The sequence below is a fragment of the Seriola dumerili genome, unplaced genomic scaffold (genome assembly GCF_002260705.1).
Source record: "Seriola dumerili isolate Sdu_G_001 unplaced genomic scaffold, Sdu_1.0 BDQW01000025.1, whole genome shotgun sequence".
NCBI classification, from domain to species: domain Eukaryota; kingdom Metazoa; phylum Chordata; class Actinopteri; order Carangiformes; family Carangidae; genus Seriola; species Seriola dumerili.
The window spans coordinates 20,782,079-20,808,593 of NW_019174280.1; the positions used below are offsets into that span (position 1 = coordinate 20,782,079).

The window sequence follows — 26,515 nt, forward strand, 5'->3', positions numbered from 1 at the left end:
GACTGATCAACAGATCTACTGCCCCTGGCCCAACCTTAACCCGCCTCACCATACAGGAAGCCTCATTCCTATTTTCTTTTATCTCTCCTGCTATTTTATTTCTTTTATTTTATTTTTATGCATTTCATCTCTCATACCTAATGTTTCTTTGATAAACAGCATTCAGAGTGGAAGGCAAAGGAAGAATTTCATTATACAGAGAAACATGTTTTGACTGTGACAATAAACATTTCATATAGTATTTCATTATTATTAAACATATAGTTTTGGAATATTGGTGACTTGAATTTTCTGTATGTATCTGTGAATCCTAAAAGGTTATTGTACTGAAACTGACCACTGGGAAAAGAGGGGAATTCAGACCACAAATCCATTTTCAAAGTAAAATATTTGTGTTATACATTCAGCTGTATTTCAATTTCAACATTAAGTATTCAGCTGTGATTAAATGTCAAAATGATTTAAGATTCGAGTCCTTGTGGTCACTTTTGCTTCTACAGATAAATTGTCCATCATCTCTACTAGTGTATAAAATGTACAAAAAAGATCAATATTTTTTATGTAATTGTTATTCTGATGACTTGACTTTCTCTACTTGTATTTTACTTTCATATTATTATATTATTTAAACATTTCAATCATGTTTGTTTTGTTTTTGTTTTTATTATGAACAATATCTATGTTGCTGTTGCCTCCTTTGAGAAATTGATGTGTACCCTTTGGATTAACTGAAAACATCCTTTCCCGGGAAGTGTGATTCTGTTTCAGACAGGAAACTTTACCCTGTTTGAATTATAGACCTACAGCACTGAGTTTTTCACTGTACCTGTCTTCCATGTGTTGTAAATAAAGTTGCTTTAAAAAAAACAAAAAACAAACCCTAGTGTAAGTGTAGTCTGATTCTCTCGTCACCGTCTTCTCCTAAGTCTCCTAAGTGAAATCTCCTTCACATCTCTCCTTGACTTCGTGACGTTTTCCATCGACGTAAAAGAAAAGTGGTTAGGAAAGGATTTTTTTTGTTTACTACTCTAACGCAGCCTACACATTCACTTCCTGTTTACGTTCCCACAAATGACGTCACGCAGATAACGTTTAACAAATAGTTTCAAAACCGAAACAACGGATAACTTGAGAAACAACCCTTCTCTGCTCTTGTATCGGCTGGGTTCAGACTGTCTCTATCTTAGCTACGTACCGGAGCACCGGAGAGAGAGGACCACCTCCGGTTTCAGCCGTACTGCTCTTGTTTGAGGATCGAAGAAAGCTAGCCGAGGCTGCTAAGTAAAGCTAACGTAAAGTAGGTAGCTGGTAGCTAGCTAACGAGTTAGCGACTGAAACTCATCAGCACTTCATCGTTTTAACTGAGGGCTCCACGTCTGTCAGTATGGAGAATAAATATAACCTAAAGAGTCCAGGTAAGCTCGTTTTCAAGGGTTGTTTTTCTGCCGGGTTGCAGCTGTCAGCGAGCTTTGCTAACACGATTAACACATCGAAAACCTACTAGTTTACTGTTTACATTTCTTAATTAACATACAACAATTTGTTACGAAAGGTCCGTCAAAACTAAATTACTACACTGACACGACCTGTATGCTAAGTATATTGACTCTGTTTCTCAGTGTTTATGTTTGCTAGCTTCCTCCACTTGTTAACTCTACATGGAGATACTTTTTTGCATCATGCTGTATTCAGAACAAAAACCATCTTAATATATACATTTAGCTTCCATGTGAACTGCGCTGGCATAGCTCACTTCCTGGGCTTAAAGAGTGCCCTGGTGTTATTGAGCCGTGTCATGCTACACTTTGTTTGCCTGTGTAGCCTCAGTCATGGTCATTTGGGAACAATGTTTTCCTGGTTTTTAGATGGAACAGCTGACAGAAGTGAGGGCATTGAACACAGAAGATGACCTAGGTGGGGTCAGGCTGGTAGTTCGGGCTTGTAATGATATGCACAGGCAGTGGTCGTTGTACACTAGATGTGTTATTTACCTAGCTAGTGAATCACAGCTAGTATCAAAACTCCATATGTGATTCTTGCAGATCTGGCCTATAGATGAGGCTGTATAAGACTAAAAACACATAGCAATACTGGTATGTGTGCAGGACTGCTTTGTAAAATAAGGCAAATATTCAAATCATTTAAAAGTAAACTCAGACTTTATGTGGCTGGGAAATGGATAGACAAGTTAAAGCAATCTAACTTTTCATGCCCAAGATGCATGACATTTATACAAGTGCTGCATTAGTAATGATTATTTAATTACTGATTTATCTGCTGATTATTTTTTCAATTAATTTATTATTTTTTGGTCTACAAACACAAACAAACCAATCAATTAATTGAATAATTGTTGCATGGAAGTCAGTTAAGTGTCCTAAATGACAAGCAATATGTAAACTGTACAGAAAGCTACATAGAACTTTCTCTATTATTATGTGCAGGTGCATGTTACGATGTTATAAGTGTTACACATTACAAGCACATGAACATGCAGTATTAACTAAAAAAAATAATAATAATAAATCACTGATTGAACTGCATAAAGTACAATAAATACTACCAGTAGAAAGAAGGGAATAGAATAGACACAGTGGATTGATTTTGAGGTATATGATAATAGTGCATGATAATAAACCTTGTGATTGACAATATTAAAATGGACATTTGTATCTAAGTAATGATCAGATTTTATACCAGTTATGTATATGTTATTAGCATGTGCACATGCTAACATCATAACGTTTTTTAAAAAATCTAGATGATCCCGGTTTTGAGAAACCAAATATACTACCAGGGGTACTGCAGTAGAAACGGGGACACTTGCTAAGAAATCAAAGAGACACCTGGACCTAGACAAGAAACTACAACTGTAAAAACACAGTTAGACTCATGTATATATGTGTGTCCTAAATCTGATCAAAACCAGGAAAGTAATGTGCATGTAAACAAACATAGTGTTCACCAGGAAGAGACGAGTTACTGTTAAACCAGCTGTATAATCAGTGTGACAAAATGACACAGCAACGTTATCATCAAGTCATTTGCTGGTTATTTACCACACTGGTTGTTAGGCTTGTGAAAGTGAATAAATGTGCTTGTGATTGTGTGTTTGTTGGCATTTGGACATGTGCTTAGTCTCCTTTGTTTTGTTTTTTTTTATTTCAGGCTTTTATTGTGTAACAGGCAATCTGTATACATCTTTGCACCTAGCCTAGAACTTGAAGACAAACATGACGTGCCATTCAAGTTATTATCCAGTTAATGTCCAGCTGTTTAGATCAGTATAAGATCTAGCTGACTATTACACACTTACAAGTGAAACTCAGAGTTTAGACATGTAACATCGAGGAAGCACTGAGCTCATGCCACGTATCACTAAGTACTAACTAGTGTATCGTGTCAAATGTTTGCTCTGCTGGTGTACAACTTTGACTCCAAGGACAGACACACACATACAAGTACGCACACAGACATGCAGGTACATTATTTGGTTAGAGCCATCTGGCTGGAACTGGTGTTTCCAGCTTTCAGTTTCATATTCAGAGTTTCAGAATGACTGTACTCTTGATCTAACTTTACTGGAAGTTTTGTCTCACAGAGATCAAAATAAGACCAGAGGACAATTAACATATATACAAGCTCACAACAGAACAATGTTATTGTTAACTTCACTCTGTTGAATATAAGGGCTGCAAGTAATGATTATGGGTCCAAGTGGTGAAGCTGCTGGAACCTGATTGTTCTCATTATTCTTTCCTTCGTCTTATTTTTCTCTAATAAAAGTGTTTGTGCAGTAAAAACCAGCAAAATTCACTTAAATTGGCAGGTGCATCACTGCAACTCCATAAATATATTTTTCAAAATATGCAAATTAACATTGATAGCTCCACAAGTCTTCATTCAGTTGCTACCAAATTGTGCACATTCTTTGGATACTACATGTTTCACAGGATGAGTGTGACATATGTCAGTGTGTGACTGTAATCTGTGGACCCCAATCATTGCTGCTTGTGCCTATATTTATTCTTTATGCTGATTATTTTACCAGTTATTTTCTCTTAAACATTCTGTTCATGAAATGTCAAAAAAGTGAAAAATAAATTTGTGAAAATTTGCCATCGCAATAACCCGTAAAGTGACATCTTCAAATGGGCTTTTTTTTTGTCAAAACCTAAAGAAATTCAGTTTAGTTTCACACAAGACGAAGAGAAGTGGTGAATGCAAATGCGTCAACACGTTGAACATAGAATTGAATAATTATTTGCTAATTGATTATTTGACAATTATTTAATTTTCTATTGACGGACCAGTTGATTATTTGACTCATCATTTCAGGTCCATTGAATATCAGCAGCTTGCATTGTAAAGCCCAATGAATGAAAACACTGGTCTGCTGATGCCTCAGTGATGACCTCTGACCTTCTTGTATAACGATGATGAGGATGATATTAATAACAGTGATGAGCGCGATAGCTGGAACAGTAGGAAATCGTATCCAGTGCTTCATGATAGTGGCATGAATGCTGCTCTCCCTTTTTTACTAGGCCCCAGTTTCCCAGCAGGGTTTTTGTGTTAAATCATTAATTTTATTCCAGCGTTTCAGTTAATCTATTAATTTTTCTGTGCTCGCAAAGTGTGCCCTGCCTGAAGGTTTCTATGTATCTGCCGGCACCAGACGGGCTCTTGAGGCCTAAGTATCTACAGTGCAATTGTGCACCGTAATGAGCAGGGGAAATGTCTGTCTAGCTTACATATGAGATGCTTCAAGGTTTAAGAAAATACTTTTTTATTGCCCTTATTGGCCCTGCTCTATCTAGCCCTCCTGCCTCTGCTTCTCCTGGAAGAGCAGCAGCTGCACTTTGCTCCCCTCCTTCCTGCTCCTGTCCTGCTTCTCGTTCAGCTCCTCTGCTCTGGCCTCCACTCACATCTGAGCTTCCCTGCCTCACCACCTGTTCCGTCTAGTAGGAGACCCATCCAATGAAATTGTGTTTGGAAACATGTAAAACCTAAAAAACCTATTATCTCCAAAAAATTGTGTATCCATTTGCTCCCATTTCAAAGTATTGCTGCCAGACAGCAGAGACAGAAATCCCCTCCCCCCCTTACTTTACCAGTAACCTCCTCCGCGTCACCACTGGCATCACTTCTCCTTCTGCTTTTGATCAACCAGTCATTTAAACTGAAATATGTGATTTGATATACAAGGTATTACTTTATGTGTGACCCATATCACCCACTGGATGTTAGCTAGCCGCTAGCTAGACGGGTCAGATGTTTATAGATATGTGCTTTGTTGCATATTCATATCAAATGAGTGCGTTTGTTGTAATGTACAGGACTGCTTTCCTTTCGTGATTGATAATCCTGAATGCGTGATCAACATTGTTTGCTTCATTGTTGACATGCTGGTTGTTATAGTGATTGTGCTGTCACTTTCAAGGTAAGCGCAAAGTTTCTCCTCTTCTCTGCAAAATTTCTGTGAGAAGTGATAAGAAAAGGTTTTCTTCTCTCCTCTTGAAAAAAAAATAATCAGCAGTGGCATTCATATTTCAGAAGCGGCATAACAGAAACACTGTCTTTAGTTTCTGGTTAATTCTAGTAAGGCTGTGCAGAAGAAGCTGGTTGTAGCTCAAAGCTAGTAGCACGTATGAGGTTCATTGAGAAATGCTGGGAGTGTAAACAGGCTGGAGTAGGAAAATGAATATTTCCTAAATAAATGTACTCCGGTGCTGCACCCTTGACAGACAACTCCTGAGTTAGCCAGCTGTTTCCTTTTTGACTCCTGGCTGGCCTTTTGTTCCCAATGATCACATTCACAGTGCTGTACGGTGTGTTTTCTCATTTCAGTGTCTGCAGTCAGTGCACTGTGTGGTGTGTAAAATTTATGTCATACCACCCTTCCTTACTGTACCTTATCATACTCCTCCGTTTTCACAAAATTCAGTCACTGACTCAAAGAGTGGGATTAATTCTTTTTTGTACTGCTGGCTTTACCTTTTAGCTGAATGTGCTGGAGGCAGCAGCAGCTGAAGAGCAATAAAAAAAAATATTCTCAGACTTCTGAAGAGTCTCTTCCCTCCCTCCCCTGTGCGCAGAGCTTTTCACATCTTTGGAGTTGGCTTGTTATTACGCAATAGTATCTCCTCTCTCCCCTCTGGACCAACTATGAATCATTCCCGGTGGCAAACACTCAAAATGTGTGTTATATAAGATGATGTGGCATACAGGGATTATCACCCTACTGCCTTGAGCTAGTGACTGGACCTCTGCAAACCAAACAGAGGCCAGAGACACTTGTGTGGGAAAGGGCTTTTCCTTGTCATCTCTGCTCACTGTTACCGAAAGGAAGAACCAAAAATGGGCATGGAAATGAAACTCAGCAGGGGATATGGAGCAGTGAAGCGTCTGTCACAGTGCATCCAGGCCCTGGCAGGGACAGTGGTGTGAAAAGGGTGCTATGCTAAAATCTGGAATGCCTTGTCCTCTCCTCTCCCAGCTCAGCATCCCTAGGAATTACAATGCATTCATACTGGACAAATCTGCAATGCATTATCTACGTCCACTTTCAATATTTGCTGTCAATCCAGGAAGTATAGTCCTTTCCACTGCATGGTACTGGTTCCACTCGACTCGCCTTTTTTTGGTTTTCCATTGGGCAAAAGTTAATAGATAGTACCTGGTACCTGGTATTTTTTTTTTTGATATCACCTCCACTGAGGTTCCAGGTGGGCGTAGGTGATACCAAAAGGTGATGTGAAAACACTGCAGACTGCTGATTGGTCAGAGAAAATTGTCACGACTGCGTCATCATTGTGCTAGATGGGACGTCCTAAACAAACCCGCCATTTTTAAACATCCAAGTGAGTGAACGCCACACACTGCAGCCCATTACGTTTCTGTTAGTTATTGTACAGCTGATGCAGCGCTTTCCTACGCACAAGCTCACTGTGTTACGCTGCTTTCTAATTCACTCAGCTGACCTGCGGCTGCGACGTATTACAGTGCGCTCCATAGGTGCGCTTGTGTGTAGGAATACGGTAGTTCAGCGGTTGGCAAAATGTAGTGCCAAAGGAAAGTGTTGTTTTCCCTGGAAAATAAACCACTGAAAATATTCTGCTTGAAACGTACATACAAACGGATATTGGATTTGTTTCATTGGGCGTTTTTAAAAGTGTTTAAAACCAGTTTTGTCTCGTGGCCCCGTGCACAGCTACACATCGCTCTGCCACTCGGCCGGTGCCACGGTCCACTGTAGTTAATGTATCGACATACATACGACTTCCTCACACAACCCCACGTCAAATAACTCAAACTATCCCCTTAAATAAAGAGGGAAACGGATAAGTGCCAAAGTAATTGTAATTGATGTAATTATGTAAATGATAGTTTGAAATAATCATGATATTGATTTGAAGTCAGCCCTACGTTGTTACTTTAATAAAATGGCCCCATTGAGGAGGTGCTATCTGCAGTGGAAAGTACCTTTTACCAAAAGCAAGTCGAGTCAAGTTGAGTCAGTGCCACGAGGTTGAAAAACACTGTTAAAATCCCAGGCTATGGGTGAGCTGGCCCCGTCATCAAAGCTGGAGCTGCCAGCCACCATCCCAGAAGATCCTGGTGGATGAGGTTCTGAGCCGACCCGGCTCATCTCTCATTCTGAAGAGCCTGTCCTGCCCTGATAGCCTATCACACCTCTGAGCACTCCTTATTCCACTCTGCACGGCACTGATGGATTCCCCGAGTGGGAAATCATGACTAACTGGTGGACTAAAAGACAGACAGGGCGATTTAAGCTGAATAGCTTTTAGCTATAGCTCTTTCAGTCTCTCCATTCCTCTTCATCTACCCACCACCGAAAAGTGTCCTTGATTTCTAAAACTTTTTTGGACAAAGAAAAGTATGATTTACTTTTTATGAAGTGAGAAAAAAATATCTACAGTATTTAAACAAGGTATAAGAACCGCACATATGCATACAGTATGTGGAGATAGATAACTGTGGGAAGGAGGATTGCACAAATCGTTTTTTCCTGCTCACAACTGCACTCTGGAGCCTGTCTCTTCTGCACACTCAGTCCTCCTCCACACAACCATAATGTGTAGCTTAATGCCTCATTTGCTGCTGCTGCTGTGGGAATAAGGCCCAGTGCCACTGGCTTGTGCCAAGGCCTGCTGGATAGTTGCGGAGGAGAGCGCACTGCCTGTGCTGTCAGGACAACTTAGGCAACACATCAAACTTTTGCCGCCTTCGGCAATAGGCATGTACTGTACACTGAAGTTGACCTTACTGTATACAGTACATGCAGACACACACATAGTAACTAGGAGCCATCCACTGCACTGTATGTTCCAAGCTTCCTACACAGGTATGGGACTAACAGAAAAATAGGGATATGGCTGAGTGAGTCATCATTTTTATATCCCCATCATAATTTGAAAGACTGTGATTGTCAAATTGCAATAGCCACAGTTTAATGACACATAATTATCAATGTCTTAAGAATCTGTAGGAGGTGGAAGTTTGGTCAGAAATGCCAGATTGAATAACAATCGTCGGTTACTCAACCCATTAACAATAATTTTGTTGTTAGGTTGTTCTGCTCCCTGTATGCTGGTGTCAGTGCTATTCACACTCGACCAAAGATGATTTTGTGCTAAAAGACACTGCTCTTTATAACTTTAATGTTGAGAAGTTGAGAACATTAGCAGAGAGTTTCACTTGGTCAGTTGGTTTGGTAACTGCCTCTCTGTCTGATCAGTTAATGCAAATCACACAGAGTTTACTTGTCCAGCTGGTCAGTATCTAACTTTAAAGGAGCCATTTGTAAGTTTTGCTAATGTTAGCATAAACAGCTGTTTACTTAACAGTCTCGAAGAAACGTTGCAAGTTGAGCATCAAACATCATTCCTTTACTCAACAAGAGTTCTCTCCAGAGCTGGAAAAACAACGCCAATATTCAATTTGTAGCGCCTCCTTCCTTTTACTAATGTTAGCATGCTAACTGGCTAGCCCTCTCTTGTTTTGTAAACACAATGATGGCTGAAGCTCTGCTAATGTTAATGTTAGCTATGTAGCCATAGCAAAACTTACAAATAGGTCCTTTAAACTAACCTGACAGAGAATCTAATGTACTCTCTAAAATGTATGCATCACAGTGATCAGTATTTTCTCCCACATCCTCTCTTGATGTTGAATGATTGAGGGTGAGTGTACATATAGCATTTTATTTCCTGAGCACCATCGTCTGTGCAGCTACTCTGAACACCTCTGGTTGAAACTCTCTGAACTTTTCCGTTAGTTGCTGCAGCCTCTTTTCAGGCAACCAATCAGAACGTGGTGGGACACGTCACCCTGGTAACCAAGAAAATGGAGGAGACGCTTGTTTTTGACCATTTCTGACAAATCCGGAGCTTTATGATAAGTCACATAGAAACTACCACAACAGAGACAGAAAAGCCCAATTGTGGGAGCAGATCAACTGGACACTGAATTATGGTGGTGGTGGTGATGTGTTGTCAAGATATTGTTGCCATAGAAACAAAAACCCACACGCAGCGCTTTTTTGACAAAGTGCGGGGACGAGGCGCTCCTCGGTGCCCTGCCAGCACTTCTCTGCAGGAAAGAAACACTGTGTTGACACTTGTAAAAACAGAGGGGTTTTTCTTTTTTACAGACATGCAACCTGCTGCTCAGACTGATTCCCACAAAGCAGACAAACAGTGTGACTGATCAGTTACTATCACCTACAGAGATCAATCACACAGACCCTGATGCATGTAGTCACCTCATCATGAATGTAGTTGATAAACGATGGTGTTTTTTCCCTTAAGCTTGATATTTTACTTCACACAAAATGTGAATGTAAAATTGCTGTTGACACTAGTGAAGGCAATCTGTATTTCAAACAACACAGTGTGCCTTCATTATAATTGGCTCCTGGATGGATGCGCTAAATAAATGATCTGGGTGATTACATATAACGTCAGCGGCTATTCAGGTAATTATCAAGTGTAAGTGACAGAAAGCTCATAAACAGTGTTGTCCAAGTCGCCTGTTAAACTTTTAAGCATATCATATTAGTGTTTCAGACAGGCCTGAGTTTTATTTATAGAAAATATATAAATTTTTTCAAATCATGCAGCCTTAAGTAGAGAACATCTGTAGAGTGATATGGCCTAGTTAGCATCCATAATACCACCTGCTTTTCCATCAGCATAGAATATTGAGTAAAGACTTAAATCTTTTAATGCAAGCAAGGATTTAAGGTCATAAATAAAGTGTGCAATCATGAAATGGGGGAAATGTAGGAACCCTACAATAAAGGAAATACACCCACAAAGACGAAGACAGACAGACAGACACACTGGAATTAGACGCAACACTCTCAGCAATGCAACACATGTCCTGCAGTCTTTCCCCCTCTCCATCTCTTCATTCTAATAGCTGTCACTTATTTTCCCCTTCGCTCTTCCTCTCTCTCTCCTTGGTTATTATTTCTTTCCTGAGCACAACTCTCTTCCTCTCTCTTGCATAACAATTCTGCTGTCTCAGGAACATTTTCGAGGACATTTCATTTGTGATCCTTGCTCTCCTGGCTCCCAGCTGCTTGTACTGTCGGTGTTAATGGGAATTCTTAGGATTATACTAGTGTGTTTGTGCCAAACATCAAAGGTGCTGGTGATGTCCAGGCTCATTTTCTTACCTTCAGTGAATTTCCTCTGCTTTTATCTTTTATTTTTCCTCTGCATGAGAAACGTCACTCAGACTAGAGTCAGAGTCAGAGTTAGATCCTCAAAAACTTTTCTATTCAAGAGTCTGTTTTATTGTTATTTTAGTTTACAAAGTAATGTGAGTATTGAAAGACCTTCCCCGTAGACTGTGATTATTTCAGGCTGTTTAATTTTAATTAGTCTACGTGTGCCTCAGTATTAATATACACTGTAGAGTTATACATAGACATATATTGATATTGTCATATGAGATGAGATACCATCTAGAATATGTCAATGTCTTGATCATATCTTTGTCTGGCCTTTGAAACTGACCAGTAATGTGACTTATGACAGTAATGTAAATGCATTTCTGTTTCGTTCTCATTCCTGCAAATGCTATGTGTATCTAATGTGTATTTAATGTGTGAATCAGGGCTGCGAAATGTGACAGAAATTAATGACACAGTATTAATGTGAATATTTTTCCAATGTCAATATTTGTAAAAGCACACACAAAATTACTAAACCGATGTCCAGTGCAATGAACTGTGATTAACTGTTAGGCCTGCTTTACATGCGTGACGTGTGCGTCTCCCCATGAAAATAGGCAGAGAAAAGACCCGTTGATGTCATATTGGCATCATACCAACAACATTACACAAAACTGACACCTTTCACTATAGTTATATGTCTAGGCTGAATCTGTATATGATATATGAAAACATATGAATATATTTTTTAACTATTTTAGCAGATGCATGTGGAGACACGGGCATTTTAGTGACATTTTCTGGCAAAAATAAATCAGAAATGAATTTATAATGGAAAGAAATCCAACATTCGAGTAGTCTGCCAACTCTGTATAGAAAGATAATAATTCAATATTAATATAAATAAAAATAAATCCATAATTTGAATTTAAATTTTGTCAAAATAAAAAATTGTAAACACAATGTGATTACAGTCCTTTTTAGACTTTGATATGTAACATTGTTGATCTCATCTCGTTTTTGTCATTTCAGACATTGTGTACAGTAATTTTACAGTAATGATTGTTGCAGCCTCATTCACACATGACAGCACATTTACAGAAATGCAATGCTGGAGCGATGTGTGGCATCTGGTGCACAAGAGGGAGGATAGTGAGAGAGAGAGAGAAAGGGTGAGTTAAAAATGTTGATCAAGATAAAGATGAGTGTCCAACATGCGCAGACATGAAATGACAGGATGTTATGTTCGGACCCTCGTTTAATTCTTAACATACTCGCATGCTGTATGTAAAGTATTTTTCCTGGATGTTAATGTATTCAACCGTGCAGCTGGCATGAATGATCATTACTGTGGTTGTTCAAGAGCTTTTAATCTCTCTTGCTCCAGTTACACTGCAAGAGAAAAGTAGCTTTTACAGATTGATCTGACCACCTCCTCCCTCTGAAAGGTTACTGCTTGTAGTCTGAGTCAGTGTCCTGCCCGCAGTATTACCAGATTTATTATATGTCATAAGTAAATAGCTGGTGAACACTGTACTCTGTATTTGTGGGGAAGAAAGAGAAACAGAGAGAGATGAACTCTTTTCAGAAGCAGGACTGCAGATTGTCTTTTTTATTTATTTTTTTGCCCATTACTTACAAAACCTGCTAGCTAGCAACCCACATGAATATGAGAGTTACGAGGCTGCACCGCAAGGGTGGTGACTGAATGAAGTTACTTGCATTTACAAGTTGAAAAATACCCATGCTCACCCCCCTACCCCACCACCCCACCCCTCCTCCTCTGCACCAAGTGAGTGTGTTTTTAGTAAAGTCACAGCAAGCTAAGAGGAAAAACAGGAGCCACCTCTCAGGAGAGCATGTGGAACTACTGTGCTTTCTGCTGCACAACCTGCTGCTGGAGCGCTGAGAGGTGAGCGGGAGCAGGCGTGTGAGAGCAGGCTTCAAATTTTAACTTCAGTTTTACTTGTTTTTACTTATCCTTACAGTATTTATTCAATCCTTGAAGATCTATTTACTAGGGCTGACCCAAATTATACATGCATTACCACAAAAATCCCAAATAGCACATGAAGTAAGACATAGTAATCCAACATCATTCATTATGCAGCAACATTAATTCATTATTCACAGACGAGGACGCTGATCTCCATCCAACATTAGTTAGTGACACGAGACCATGTGAAGTTACGACAGCGCTAGCAAGATGTCGAAAAGGTCAAGCGTCTGGATTAGCGTCCACATTTGAGAAAGTGACCCCCAAAAGTCAGTGCACCAGATATGCCATGCTCTCTCTCTCTTTTTGCCTTCACGTTAATCTGATGGCATCCAGTTCAAACTTGTGCCGCATTGAGAGTGTTATAGAAATGTTGCTGTTGTGACTTGAATATAAAAGTGACCAGGGTGTTTATTGAGACATGAGACTGACGTTAAATTAGCATCAGATTAACTCAAAGGGGTCAATAGATTTCAATAAGATTAAACTCAACCTGCAAGAAAGTATGCCGGGGTCCAAGGTCCCACAGTGACTCGGGACCACACAGAACACCAATGTTATGTGCAGAAAGAAATGTGATCATGAAATATGTTCTAGTGCAGGGTTGGGAATGTCGGAAGTTAGTTTTATTTTTGATTCAGTTCTTGGTTTTACCTGATTTTGCCAAGTTCCGATGGGAATGTCCTGAGGCAGCAGATGGATTGTGACACAGAACCTCTATCATCATAACTTCTACCAATCAGATTCTGCCTCCTTCCCGTTTTTTCTCGACCAGCGAAGCCGGTCGTGAGAAAAGAGAAAACATCTTTTCCATCAGACCCAGTGTCGTTCTTCGCTCTTCTTTCAGTTACGAAATACTCACCAGTTCTGATACAACTGATGCCTTAGCAGCATCTACGCTAACCCTGCTAACACTGATTGGTCCAAACCACCGTGGTTCGACCGCAAGCCAGTAGCTTTGAACCTGGCAGGATAGATTCTCGTTTGCAAGGAATCCAGCTGCCTCGCAGGTGCTGACTGTCGCTGTCGCCAGGTAAAATGATGGACATCCTCTGCAGCATTTCTGTCCACTGTGACTAAGCTTAATTCTGTAACAGCTGAAATTAGAGCTGAACAGTTATTTGAAATATGGAAATTCAAATAATGCAATATCCAAGTCGCAGGAGCTGCAGTTTTTTTGATTGAAGGTAAAATGTGTCACAACAGACCATAAATGAAGCGTTGTGGTGCTACAGAGACGCCTCGGCCTCCAGATCATTATCTCCAGACATAAGGGAACATGCTTGCATCACAAATCACATCATCATTTTTATATTTTTTTCACTGAACATGAAATGACATTAAATTTTTGGCTCCTGTCTATTTAATGTGCTCGCTTCAAGCTGGTCAGATAAAGAGGACTGTGTGTTTCTATAGTTCAGTCAGACTAACAGAGTAGCGATTCATCTTCCTTTACATCAGTTTCAGCAGAATCTGCCAGTTACAGTTATATTTTAAGCTTCTCAACTTAACATGCGTTGAAACTTTTTAGTATTTGTAGCAAGCTGCCCATGAAAAATAAGGCCTGCAAAGTTGGCAGGCTACACCTACACCTGTTAATTCAATGTGTCAGACAGATTTTATGAAAATTGAATTTCCTCTGCTGCCAGTCTCATTTTCAGGCGGTAGCTACAGGTTGTGAACAAGCCGCAGGCTGCCCCGCCTACAACTGCCTCATCATTTGTGAATTTGAAATGTTATCTTGCTGCTCTTGACGGATGGAGCTCACGCAGTCGAGCGCTGCTGCTGCATGTTCGGCTGTTCACAGTTCAGCGCACGGGTGATTCACTGCACACTTAAACTTCCTGTCTGTCATAGAGTTTGTTGGCTTTATGTACAGCACAGCATTTGTCATAAGTTGGGTTCCTGTTGAGGCTGAACTCAACAGATTGTCATTAATGAAGGAGGAATTATGCATGCACGCATATGTGCAGTGAGAGCAGAGACGTCGCTAGAAGGTGGAATCAAACTTGCAACATTGAAAGCACATGCCATCACACCCGAGCAGTAACATCCCCCAAGCAGGTTATTTTATCGTTCAGATAGAGATGTGACTCGGCTCCGCTCTTCTCTTTCGGAGCTGTCAATTACTGTGTATATTTGCTGGAAAACGTGGGTACAGCTTTGTATTTAAGACTGAAGGCTGAAGTCCTGGTGCTGAGTTTATTACCCCGGGATACTGTGAGTCGTCTGAAGGATTTTTGCAATGCAAAAGCGCCAGAGCATGAGGTGTATTTTGATCAGTTTTGGGTCAAGATACTCGAGTAGGCTGATGCATGGAGGCTGCATTTATTCACATAGGATTGGTTTCTCATCTGCCCTCTTGTCTTAATATTTTTAAGCTCAAGTAAAATTGCAAGCACTCGATGACCCCATGCACCCCTGTGCAAAGAGGAGGAGGTGGGGGTGGGATGGCCATAAAAATGCATGCATTTTCCCCTAACTCTCTCTGTGTGCGTCCAGTGCGGGCTTACTGTGATAGGTTCACATCTACAGTGAGTGAGTGTCTGTCCTCGGGCAGAATAAGACAGAACACGTGCCTTGAAAGCCGCGTGGTGTGAGGCCATTCCTCTGCTCCACTGCTTCACTACCCCCCTGCAGCCTGCACATCCTCTCGGCTTGCCAGGACTTCCTCCGTGCTATTTGCCCTCCCGCCCATCTCCCCACTGCTGCCCCTCGTCGTCTTCTCCTGTGTTCATTTCACAATCTCCAAACACCCTTGCAGTCCACACTCGATTGGATTCCAAATCAATTTTGCCTCCATGAATACCTCTTAGTTCTGCTTTCCCTTTTCACAATTACTTTACAATTTTCAGCCCCATTCTGTTTCCTCTCGCGGCGCACTGGTAGCTGATAGCTGGAGCTCTGGTTAGGATCCCTTAGGAGAACAAAAACAAGGTAGTTGACCTCGCTGACCAAGAGCTCAACAGCTCCTTGAAACTTATGATGAGCGCTTTGACTGTGTCATCAGCACCTGTTGTTGCATTGCCCCCTGTGCCAGAGTGTCCTTGTTTCCCTCGCTGTAAACCCTCCCGACATTCATCATCGCCATCACCATCATCAGTCGGACTTGTGTAACTATCCTTTCTAGAGCGATGAGGTTATCTGTATTCAGATTAACACAGAAGGTCTGAGTGCGTTTCGGGCTAGGTCAAGACATAAGGGTTAATGCCAGCAGATGTTTCTCTGGCGCCTCGTTCTGAGAGCATGTTGCGCCCACACATAAACTCAAAAAACGCCGCCATGGGTAGTGATTGACCCCTTAAACAGCCAAAAGAAAAAAAAGGAAAACGTGTTTACTATCTCTCTGCCTTGAGCTGAAGTTACGAGTTCAGCTGTGTTGGCAGCACGCAGCAGCATCATTACATCTGCTAATCATCTGCTCATCTTTAATAAGAAACTAATAAGCAATCTCTCAACTTCACCACAGTGATATGTGTCTACGCATCATCAAAATATATCGACACCAACCCCAAGGTTCATCTCGTCCTTCCTGCAATAAGCAGGTTGGGAGGAAACTTAACTTACATTTAGAGGGTTCCTTAACATGAAGAAGTGTGGCATGTCACATTTAAAGCAAACCAGGAAACAGAGGCATTATGACCTTTGAGCTGCTGGAAAGCTTTTATTCTGACAGCAGCTTAACAGCAAATAAAACAAAACAAAAAATAAAAAGCAGCAAAGCTGAATGGACTTGACTTTAATTTTAATGTAACTTTAATTAATTGGTTAGTGAAATGAGTATATAAGAAGGTAAGCATTGAGTATGACATGACTCTGTTTTTGTACTGATGGAGTAAGTGGAGTGGAAATGTACATTACACGGAATGCATCAAGAAAACAGGTAAACACAGAGGAGGTGTTGAGTTTGTATTAACAAGAAATTAAAACAATAGCAGATCCAAAAAAAAACAAAAAAAAAACAGGGATTCAGGCTTTTTACTGAAATATGATGAAATATCCTTTAGAGCTTCGGCATCCACAGTGATGTACCTGAGGGTCTTCCTCTCTATTCAGTTTTATTTATAAGATGCCAAATCATGGCAGAAGTTATCTCAGGGCACATTTCACATAAAGCAAGGTGTACACAGGACTTTTTACAGTATTACTTACAGACAGCCGACATTCCCCCGTGAAAAGCACTTGGTGACAGTGGCAAAAAAAAGTTGCTTAGAACAGGAAGAAACCTCGAGCAGAACCGGGCTCTGGGCGGGTGGTCGTCTGCACACACCGGTTAGGCTGGTAAAACCTCATGATTTAATCATGCAGTATGTCAGTCCCCACACCAAAGGCTTCGTGGGAGACTATGTAGAAAAGCGTATAATTGAATAGTTGTGAAGAAACGGCAGCTCAAAAATTGGTTTCGAACCCGAGTTTTTTGGCTTGCACATGTGAAGAAGCGTTGTTGTTCCGGCCGTTTTCTCCGACTGTTTGAATGAGTGTGACAGTCACATTTAGAGCAGACTTTGTGCACTGCCAGTGCTTAGAGTCCTGTCCCTCTGCATTTTCTTCTCATGTGTCCATCTGTGTTAGCATCCCGTTATCCAGGAGAACAGTACGTTCGCAGCCCTTTGCGTCGGGGTATCAGGAGCCTTGGCCTGTGAAGCTGCAGCAGTTTGAAATGTATTCAGACATTTGAGTGGAACTGTAGAGCTTCACTCACTAGATGTGGTCCTGGACTGCTGCAGAAAGTAACTCTGGCAGGGCAATAAATAATTATATGACAATGCAGCCAATATACATATTCTCTAAATATTCTCATAAAATATTCATACATAGGATGGAAGTATGGCACAGAATCCTGACTCACTGTGGTGCAGCCTTAAAGTACATATACAGTACACTGCACTATAAGCATGCACCTTTTTCATATATATATATATATATATATACTCTTTTCAATATCTAAACATAAGGTCCCATATAGTATAAAGGTCTCTGTCCATGTGCTGTTTGATTATAGGTCTAGGTTCTATATTAATACTGTGAAAGTATCAAAGCCTCAGTCCTCAGAGAAATGCACACAGCCTGTATTCAGACACTGAGCTGTCAGGACTTCTGTAACTTTGTGATGTCACAACAAAGCAGTCACCGCTTTCAGCCACGCCCCAGGCCCCCCCCCACCTGGACCCACCATCCAGCCTTGCAAGGATTTGGTTTCTCTAAGTGTTTACCAGAAATCTGCTGTATTTTTTATTGAATCACTCAGAAAACAGTCAGCCGACCTGTTGTTGCTCGAGCTCCAGGGAGAAGCCTGAGAGAGGAGATGTAAAACTACATTAAAAAAAAAAAACTACAAGGAAACCAATCTGGCTGCTCGCTCATGTAGTAGCGTTATTAATTCAGCTATAGCAAGGACAATAAAATAATGAAACATAGTCACAAAGCAGATGGAGAGAAACAAGGCTGCGTGGCAAGTGAGGAAAAATGAAGAGTCGGAGCATGAAGCAGCCGAAAATCAAAAGGGAGACGCCACGGAGGGGAATAACAGGCGAACTCTAGGTGGTCGGAGTAAAAACAGAAAGCTACGAGCCATGCAAGATGAGCAGAGGAAGTTTAAAGAAGCACAGATAATTGTTTATTTGTCCTCCACAGATCCAGCCTCTTGTGTTTAATATGCAACCAGTGTTTCTGGTTTCAGGCGAAATGGCTCGGAGCACAGTTTCCAAATCACACACACAATGGTGTTTGCAATAAAAGTGGCTCTCCTATGGACTGAGTTCTGCCAGTGTGGCTCACATTTAAAAAATTAAAAAATATTGCAGACCGGTGATGGCATCAGTAATGATCATAAAGAACATGTGAACTGTTTTAGCCTGCAGGCACTAACCCCAGGTTTTATTTTTTGTGTCTGTGTTTCTTATGAACAACCAGCGGTGAAGAGGCTCATGAAAGAAGCTGCTGAACTGAGGGACCCCACAGAACACTACCACGCCCAACCACTGGAAGTAAGTCCACCACACAACACAACAGTGCTGCAGCACCTTTTAGCAGTCGAGGATCTTAACGACAATAACGCTGCGTAGATAAATGGTGAATTCAAGAAATGGACATTTTTATTTTGGCGTAATTCTTTAGTTTTGTCCTTCATTTCTATCAGTTATAATAAAAAAAACAAAAAACGCTGCGCTTACCAAAATAATGAGATCTGGGAACGAGGTGACACAAAATAAAAGTCAGCTGGGTCTAGAAACACAAGCAGTCAGAAGATCAGTTTGGTCATAAACAAGCCCCCAAGTTAGTCAAACTTATTTGGAAGAGAAAACTAACTGGAACGGTGCCAAACTGCCCACAGTAAACATCATCACAGTTTTATTTTCATGTGCTGTACTCTACAGGGATTCAGTTTCACCTCCAGATAAACTGGTTTAAATGATCTGGTGACAGTACTTTAGCTCCGGTGCTGGTTGGCCAATAGCCAAACTTTTTGCTCCTTTACAACCTGTGTAATCAGCTTAATGTTCGTGTCTCTCTCTTAGTACTAAACTGTGTCTGTGCTTGTATATTTGTGTGCATCTATACTGTATGTATACACACTGGCCACTTTATTAGGTAGAAAACTGCAGGCACTCACAAATAAGTATAAATCACAATTCACAAATCATATTAAAAGTGATTTATTCTTATTTGTGAGACTCTTGGGTTGGCCAAAATTTAACTTTTTAAAAATTTGAGTAACAAAATCAATAGACAATAGCTGTTTGTTGTGTGCACTATCTGAATATTTTTACATTCAAACACCCTCTGCAGATCCTGTGGTTATAATAACTGCTCAGCATTAGCACGACAAACAGCCACTGTTCACAGTTAAAGTGTTGTCACTTCAGACTAGAGATGAGAAGCCACAGAGCTCTCATGTCTGTAGCATGTGCTCAGTGTGACATTCCCATCTTCTCCGCAGGATAACCTCTTTGAATGGCACTTCTCCGTACGCGGGCCCCCAGATTCGGATTTTGATGGCGGGGTTTACCACGGCAGGATCGTACTCCCCCCGGAGTACCCCATGAAGCCTCCTAGCATCATCCTCCTCACAGTAAGAAGCGGACAAAGGCCACATGTCACCCGCACGCCATTATTCTCCCGCTGAAGCGGAACAGGGAGACATGAGATCAGATGATCAAAGAGTGGAAAATGGACAGCGTGTCATTTAACCTTCAGACATTTCTGGTTGCATCACACGCAGAGACAGTTGTCAGAGTAAAGCTCGGGTTGTCACCACACTGTCACAGGAAACTGCACTGGTTTTGTGAGAATATGAGATTGTCTTATTATATTCAGACGACTACGTGACACCTGCACTAATGGCAGCCTGATAAAAGCCAGAGTTCTCTTGAATTGTTTTGATAGACACTTTTTCATTTTGTCCATCTACTTTTTCTCTCTTTTTTTTTATTCTATGTTTCTTTTTCTGTTTGCATTCGTTATTTGAAAACTTTTACTTTAGCAGAATAGCAGCCTGCATTTCCTTTTTCTTTACTTTCAAACTCCTTCAAACTTCCACTTCAGTCTGCTTGTCATAACTTTTGAGAATGTATGTTTTATTCATTTCTCTCCAACCACATACTCATCTCCACCCTCTCTTCATTGACTTTCCTTTCTAGCCCAATGGGAGATTCGAAGTTGGGAAGAAGATTTGTCTGAGCATCTCTGGCCACCATCCGGAGACGTGGCAGCCCTCTTGGAGCAGTAAGTTTCCTCAGTGATAATCCTCAAGTTCTCCACAGTCCCTGAGTCGCTCGAGTTGGTTCTTCATACAATTACAGGTCTGTGTTTCAGTGGAGTCTGGAGCGCCCTATTCATAGAGCTGGAAATTCAAAGAAATTCCTAGTAAAAATTTGGAAAAACTATTGATGTTCTCTGAGGATTTACTCTTCTCTGCAGCAGCGTATGTGTCAGCACATGCACAGTTATGAGCAACGTTGTGAGTTCAACATCAAACTTCATTCCTTTACTCACCAACAGCTGTCTCCAGCGGTGTGACGCAACGCCATTGTTAATTCTTGTTTCTATCGCTTCTTTTCCTCTACTGAAGTTAGCATGCTAACCAGCTCCTGCACTTCTTCTCGGCACTTCCCGATAGCGACTCACTGTAGCCTCCAATCTGTTTGTCAATTCCTTTAATAGTTCGCGATCAATTTTCTGGGAAAAATAAGAACTCCTACACATGTTTATCCACACAGTCGCATCTGACACCGAGGTGCTCCCAGTACTATCCTCCCTCCAACTGTCTAAGAATCAATACCTATACAGAACGGTATGAGTTATAAACAAACAATATTTATTGAATAGAATATTTTGTATACAATCTTAAGCTGACTGAATATTAACATTAACATAAATAAGACATTGTAGAAAATATAAAATGTAGAAAATACTAAAATATAACTGAGCTTTGGCTCTTCTGCCTGGTAATTAGTACAGTCCACACAATATTATACAATTAGCCTGACTACACAATGTAAACATAAACCTGGAGGCTATGGCTGCAGCTGTAATTAATTAATATTATCAGCTGAATCAGGCCCATTCAAACAGACTCCCCCAGATTTCATTTTATGCATTTTTAAATATAAAATACTATTTATTTTTACGGCTCGGCTGAATACTTGATGTTTATTATTTACTGAGCGATGTGAATCCATATTGCCCAGCATGTCCAGCTAATCAACATTTTAAATTCATTATTTAATCAGTAGTCAGTGTCAATCCAATCTTGCATTAGTCCAGAGTTGCAAGTAAACATTGACTGAGAGACCAGATAATCATTGGCTTGGAATTTCATTTCGTGCATATGAACGCGTCTTCGCGGATAAAAGGAACTGATAAGCTCAGGAGTATTCTCATGGTTCAGACAATTTGGAACCGGTTCTTGCCTGGAACCGGTTCTCAGTTCCCATCCTGAGGTAAAAGACATTGAGGGTTGGTGCTATTATTTGTACTTAAATCACTCTTTTCCCTTTACATTTAGTCATTAGGCTGATGCTTTTATCCAGAGCGACTAACAAGTGAGGCACATCACTGAAGCTTCAGTGCAGGAGGAAACCTTGCTGTAAATACTAAGTGCTACATCTATTTAATAAGTGCAAGTAGATGAGGTATAGAAGTGCACTGAAGGTACAGAGTAAGTGCTAGTCAGACATGTAAGGGTGTTAAAGGTGTTTGGAGAGGACGTGCTCTCTGAAGAGATGAGTCCTCAACAGATTATTGAAGATAGAGAGGGACGCTTCTGCTCTGATAGCACTCAGTAGCTTGTTCCTCCATCAGGGAACCACAGACCAGAACAGTCTGGACTGAGACTGTCTTGTGTGAAGGGCTGGCAATGCCATACGGCGTTCTCTGGAGGAACGCAGTGGCCAAGAAGGAGCATAAGGCTGAATGATTGAGTTCAAGTAGATGGGTTGCTGACCCAGAGGTCACTCTGAAGGCATGCATTAGAGAATTTGATTTGGACGGCCATGGGCAGCCGGTGGAGGTCAGTGAGCAAGACTCACATGGTAAATACAGCACGATGTACATCTCCACGGTATTCATTTCATCACTACAACAGAGTCGCGTCAGACTCACCACTCTGCTGCAGAGTTTCTCTTTTTTTAACACAAATGCATTGCCTGACCATCGGTGAAACTAAAGACTTCCTGCAAATATTTAAAGAAACAGAAGAAACTATTTCCTTTGAGGTGGTAGTCGGAAGTGTTGGGTTTCATTGATGGTAGAATATCAGCAATCAGAGAAGAAGTGTTTCTGAGTGAGCCACGACTGTGTTGTACTGACGTCGTTAGCGCTGTGGAAACAGACGATGATGAATTAATGAAGTGTCGAGTTTGAATTGACAGCAAACAGCATAAACAGCAAATTAAAACAGGAGCTTATCGGTAAACAGGTAGGCTTATATATATAATGATATATTTATAAAACTGGGGAAATTAGAAATGAAGGCTCTGTCTGCTGTTGGGGTAATTAAAGTCTATATGTGACAAATTGACAGGTATGAGTTGACGGTGCTGTAGTGTTTGGTTGGACTTGAATATTAAAGTTCATCTACAGTACAATGCAGCAGTTCCCAACCTTTTTCCATTTCATGGCCCACTTGAAAATCTCAAATAATGCAAATAATGTGTTCACAAATACTGTGTTCTGTTTATTTGAATAACGATGGAACATGCAGGGCTGAACTGATCTTCCTGTTGCTGACCAGCTTTCCATTTTGATTCTCCAGTTTTTACCGTGAATGTAAATCAGACTGAGATGGCAAACAGGTGTACAATGTGGTCTGGTGGCAAAGTGGTTCCTATCATCATTGGTTTATCACTGTGATAGGTCTTAATATGAGAAAGTTTTTAAACATTTTAAATGTTTTTAAAGATAATTTTATTTTAAAACCAGAGTGTACCCCACCCTCGCCCGCAGCTGGAATAAAAAGAAAAAAGGGTAAGCAGTATTGCTAATGAATACAGGAATTAATGAGCATTTAAAAACATTATTTATATGTATTTATATATATATTTTAATAATTACATTTTTTTCACCAATATTGTACCGTTTTTTGAATGATTTGTTGGCGCGCAATACTGCAATAGCACTACCTTTGCAGCCCACCAGTTGGCCACGGCCCACAGTTTGGGAACCACTAGTATATTGTGCAACATGGACCCACCAGAGATGGGCTGGGGCTAGCTGGTTAGCATGCTAACTTCAGTAGAAGAAAAGATGTGACGGAGAAAAGAGTTAACATTGATGTTGGCAAGTAAAGGAATAAAGTTTGATGCTGACCTCACAATGTTTCTTCTAGACTGGTACGTTAACAGCTGTTAATGCTAACGTTAGCTATGTACCAATAGCAAAACTTACAAACAGCTCCTTTAGTGTTAATGTTGGTCACGGCAAATTAGTTAATATTTTTTGAATACCAGAAGGTGAGGCTGTTTGTTGGCAGAAGGGCATGTTCAGAGTCAAAGTTGATAATTTGTTTCTACCAAGAACTCATTTCAGTTCTCTTCTGGCGATCCGTCCTTTTGCTGAGTTCTGCTTTCATGTTCCTTCTCAGCATGAGACTTTAATCAGTGGGAACTCAGTGGGACACGGTGCATCTTCCTCAAAGCACTTCTCCCTACTGGTTTCCTCTCATAACCAAAAAAAAAAAAAAAAAGGTTTAAATCAATAACACAATTAAGTGGAAGATGGAAGCTTGTTCTAAAGCTCTTTTTCTTCTTTTTTTTTAACCAACATGCTGCATGTCACATGGCTGCCCATGCCTTGGAGATTTGACTTTCCCTGCTGTGTTCTTAAAATGTTGTGTACAAGTTGTGTCTCATCCTGCTTGGAATGACCGCAGGAGGCCTGGCTCTATAATTACACTGGGTTCTGAGCGTTACAGGCAGGCCAGCTGTAGTGATGCCCTGGTTATGCTCATTACTGTTGGCTGCTGCTTTAGTTCGTATGATACGCCTACATATTTAATTAAGTGTGGCTAAGTAATTCAAACATTCCCTCTGATGTCACTTTGTAGAAGATTTATAAATTCCATATTTTACATATTCCTATTTATTTAGATACATATATGAATATATACTTATTTATGAATATGTTTATACATTTTTCCTCAAGCTGTTTTCTTGGTCTGTTTGTACTTAATAGTGTTTGTGTCTGAAAATAAGACCGCCAATTTCTTTTTACCACACATTTTTAATTTACATTCACACAGGCTGTCAAATAGAAGAAGTAGCAGGTACAGTGCATTCAGAAATTATTCAGACTCCCCTCATCAATCTGCACTTAATACCCCATAAAAACTGAATTTAAATTTTTTTTTTTGCAAATTTATTAAAAGGGAAAAACTGAAATCTACGTTGAAATAATTATTCAGACACTTGAAACTTTTTAGCTCAGGTTCCTCCCCTTTCTCCTGATCACCTGTGAGATGTTTCTACACCTCGATTGGAGTCTATAATAGAGATGTTTCCAGCAGAAATATTTTTCGTAGCCTTCCCCCTCGACACGGTCCTGACTCCGAGCTCTGCACCTCACGACTTGGGTGGCTCTGGCTCAGGAGGTTGAGCGAGATAGTTTAACTTAGTTTATAATAGAATAGTTTTTCTATTTTAATAAAGTTTCTGTTTTCACTTGGTCGTTATGTGGGTGTTGAGTGTAGACTGATGAGGGAAAATAAGAAAATGTGAAAAAACTGAAGAGGTGTGAATACTTTCCGTATGCACGCGGATCCATTCATCTTTTTCAGAACCTAAGAAAACTCAGAAGTTAGAAAGCTGGCGCTGAAAAGAGCTTTATCTCTACAGACACTCTGCTGCTAAACTAAAATGTGCTGCTGCTTCAACTAACTTTCTACTCTTACTTTGAGTTTTCTGTTTTTTTCTGCCTAATTCAAATTAAAGTGTAGTCCAATTTATGTAATGAGTTTCCATCTCAAAGCTCACTGCACCTTCATAATTTGACAAGGTGTGAAGAGCGTACACCACTAGCTCAGTTTGACGGGGGGGAAACGTCAATCTAATACATCACAAAAGCAGAGGGTTTTTCAGCAGCAGATACAGGTTGGTGTTGAAGAAGTTAAAGCATTTTATTATGAAGGGAATGTTCAAAGTTGCCATAAGATAAATTCATTGTAATGAAAATGAATTATTCAAAATTTCCCATAATTCATAATTCAGTTCATGTTCACTTTGGCATTGTAATGGTTTAAGAGTCTCTTCATGATCTAAGAAGGTCATCCCAAAATGTAAGTTACACACCATAATGGAGAGTTAATGAGGTGTAATTATTAAGAGGTGCTCATGGTGGTGGCTGCTGTAAATTAGTGTGACTAGACAGAATAATAATCCTGATTATAGGTTATACTATTACTAGGTTTTTGGAGTTTGTGCATGTAAACATCGGGATTCATGGATGAGGCGCATCAGTAGTATGTACGTCTACTGTCACACAGATGTAATGATAATTCCCTGAGTGCAGTTTTTGTGGACTTTTATCAAAGAGCGTTGGCTGCTGCCAGGTGTAAAGATTAAGGTGATCTCCCGATGCCTTTACTGTGCTGCCATGTACTGTAGCTTTGACATGACTTCTGAGTGGCTGAACTTATCTTGTTGCAAGCACAAACAGGAAGTAATTAACCTCAGAGCAAATAAAATAAATGCCGCATTTCCTTTTATGTAGTACTTAGTACTTACGCCAAGGTCTCTCACACTTTAGTGATGTCCCTCAATTGTAAGTCGCTTTGGAAAAAAAGCACCTGCCGAATGAGTAAATGTAAATGTGTTTATACGTATCAATAAAATTGATCTGCCAAATGACGGTGTGTGTTAAAGGGCATTAAAAGACCATACCAGTGATTTTGCATGTTCAGGCCAAATAACTACCGTCCACTTACACTTTTCTGTTAGTGTCAGTCATTTCCAGAAAAACACGCAGCCATATTTTAACTTTTCTCTCTGAATTCTGAATTCTCTTCAAAATAAAATGTTCGGGTTCTACACCCACCTTAAAATTCAGTGCTTTGCCTGACGAAACAAACTCACAATAATCATGATCAATCTTTTAAAACATAAAACATAGGCCAGACTGTGGCAAGAAAACACAAACCATGAAGCGTTTCGATCCTGGGTCTGAAAAACAATATGGCCGTTACACATTCATACAAGTTCATTCTGACTGTTTGCCAGCTAATGCCGACCGACGCAGGTCACGGCTCATTGCAGTCCAACATCCAGAATAGGATATCAACACACCGTGGGAGGTATCACACATTAAGTGTGTGCAGTGAT

At 40.4% G+C, this 26,515-nt stretch overlaps 1 protein-coding gene across 1 annotated transcript in view; it reads left to right on the forward strand.

Annotated features, from left to right (window-relative positions):
• The first annotated feature begins 977 nt into the window (after positions 1-977).
• Positions 978-26,515, forward strand: part of ube2j1 (ubiquitin conjugating enzyme E2 J1) — a 37,592-nt gene continuing 12,054 nt past the window's right edge. Inside the window, exons 1-4 of the mRNA XM_022737939.1 lie at positions 978-1,415; positions 18,615-18,688; positions 19,642-19,773; positions 20,342-20,426. Coding sequence (XP_022593660.1) covers positions 1,385-1,415; positions 18,615-18,688; positions 19,642-19,773; positions 20,342-20,426 — 322 coding nt within the window. The 5' untranslated portion in view covers positions 978-1,384. The remainder of the gene's footprint in view (positions 1,416-18,614; positions 18,689-19,641; positions 19,774-20,341; positions 20,427-26,515) is intronic.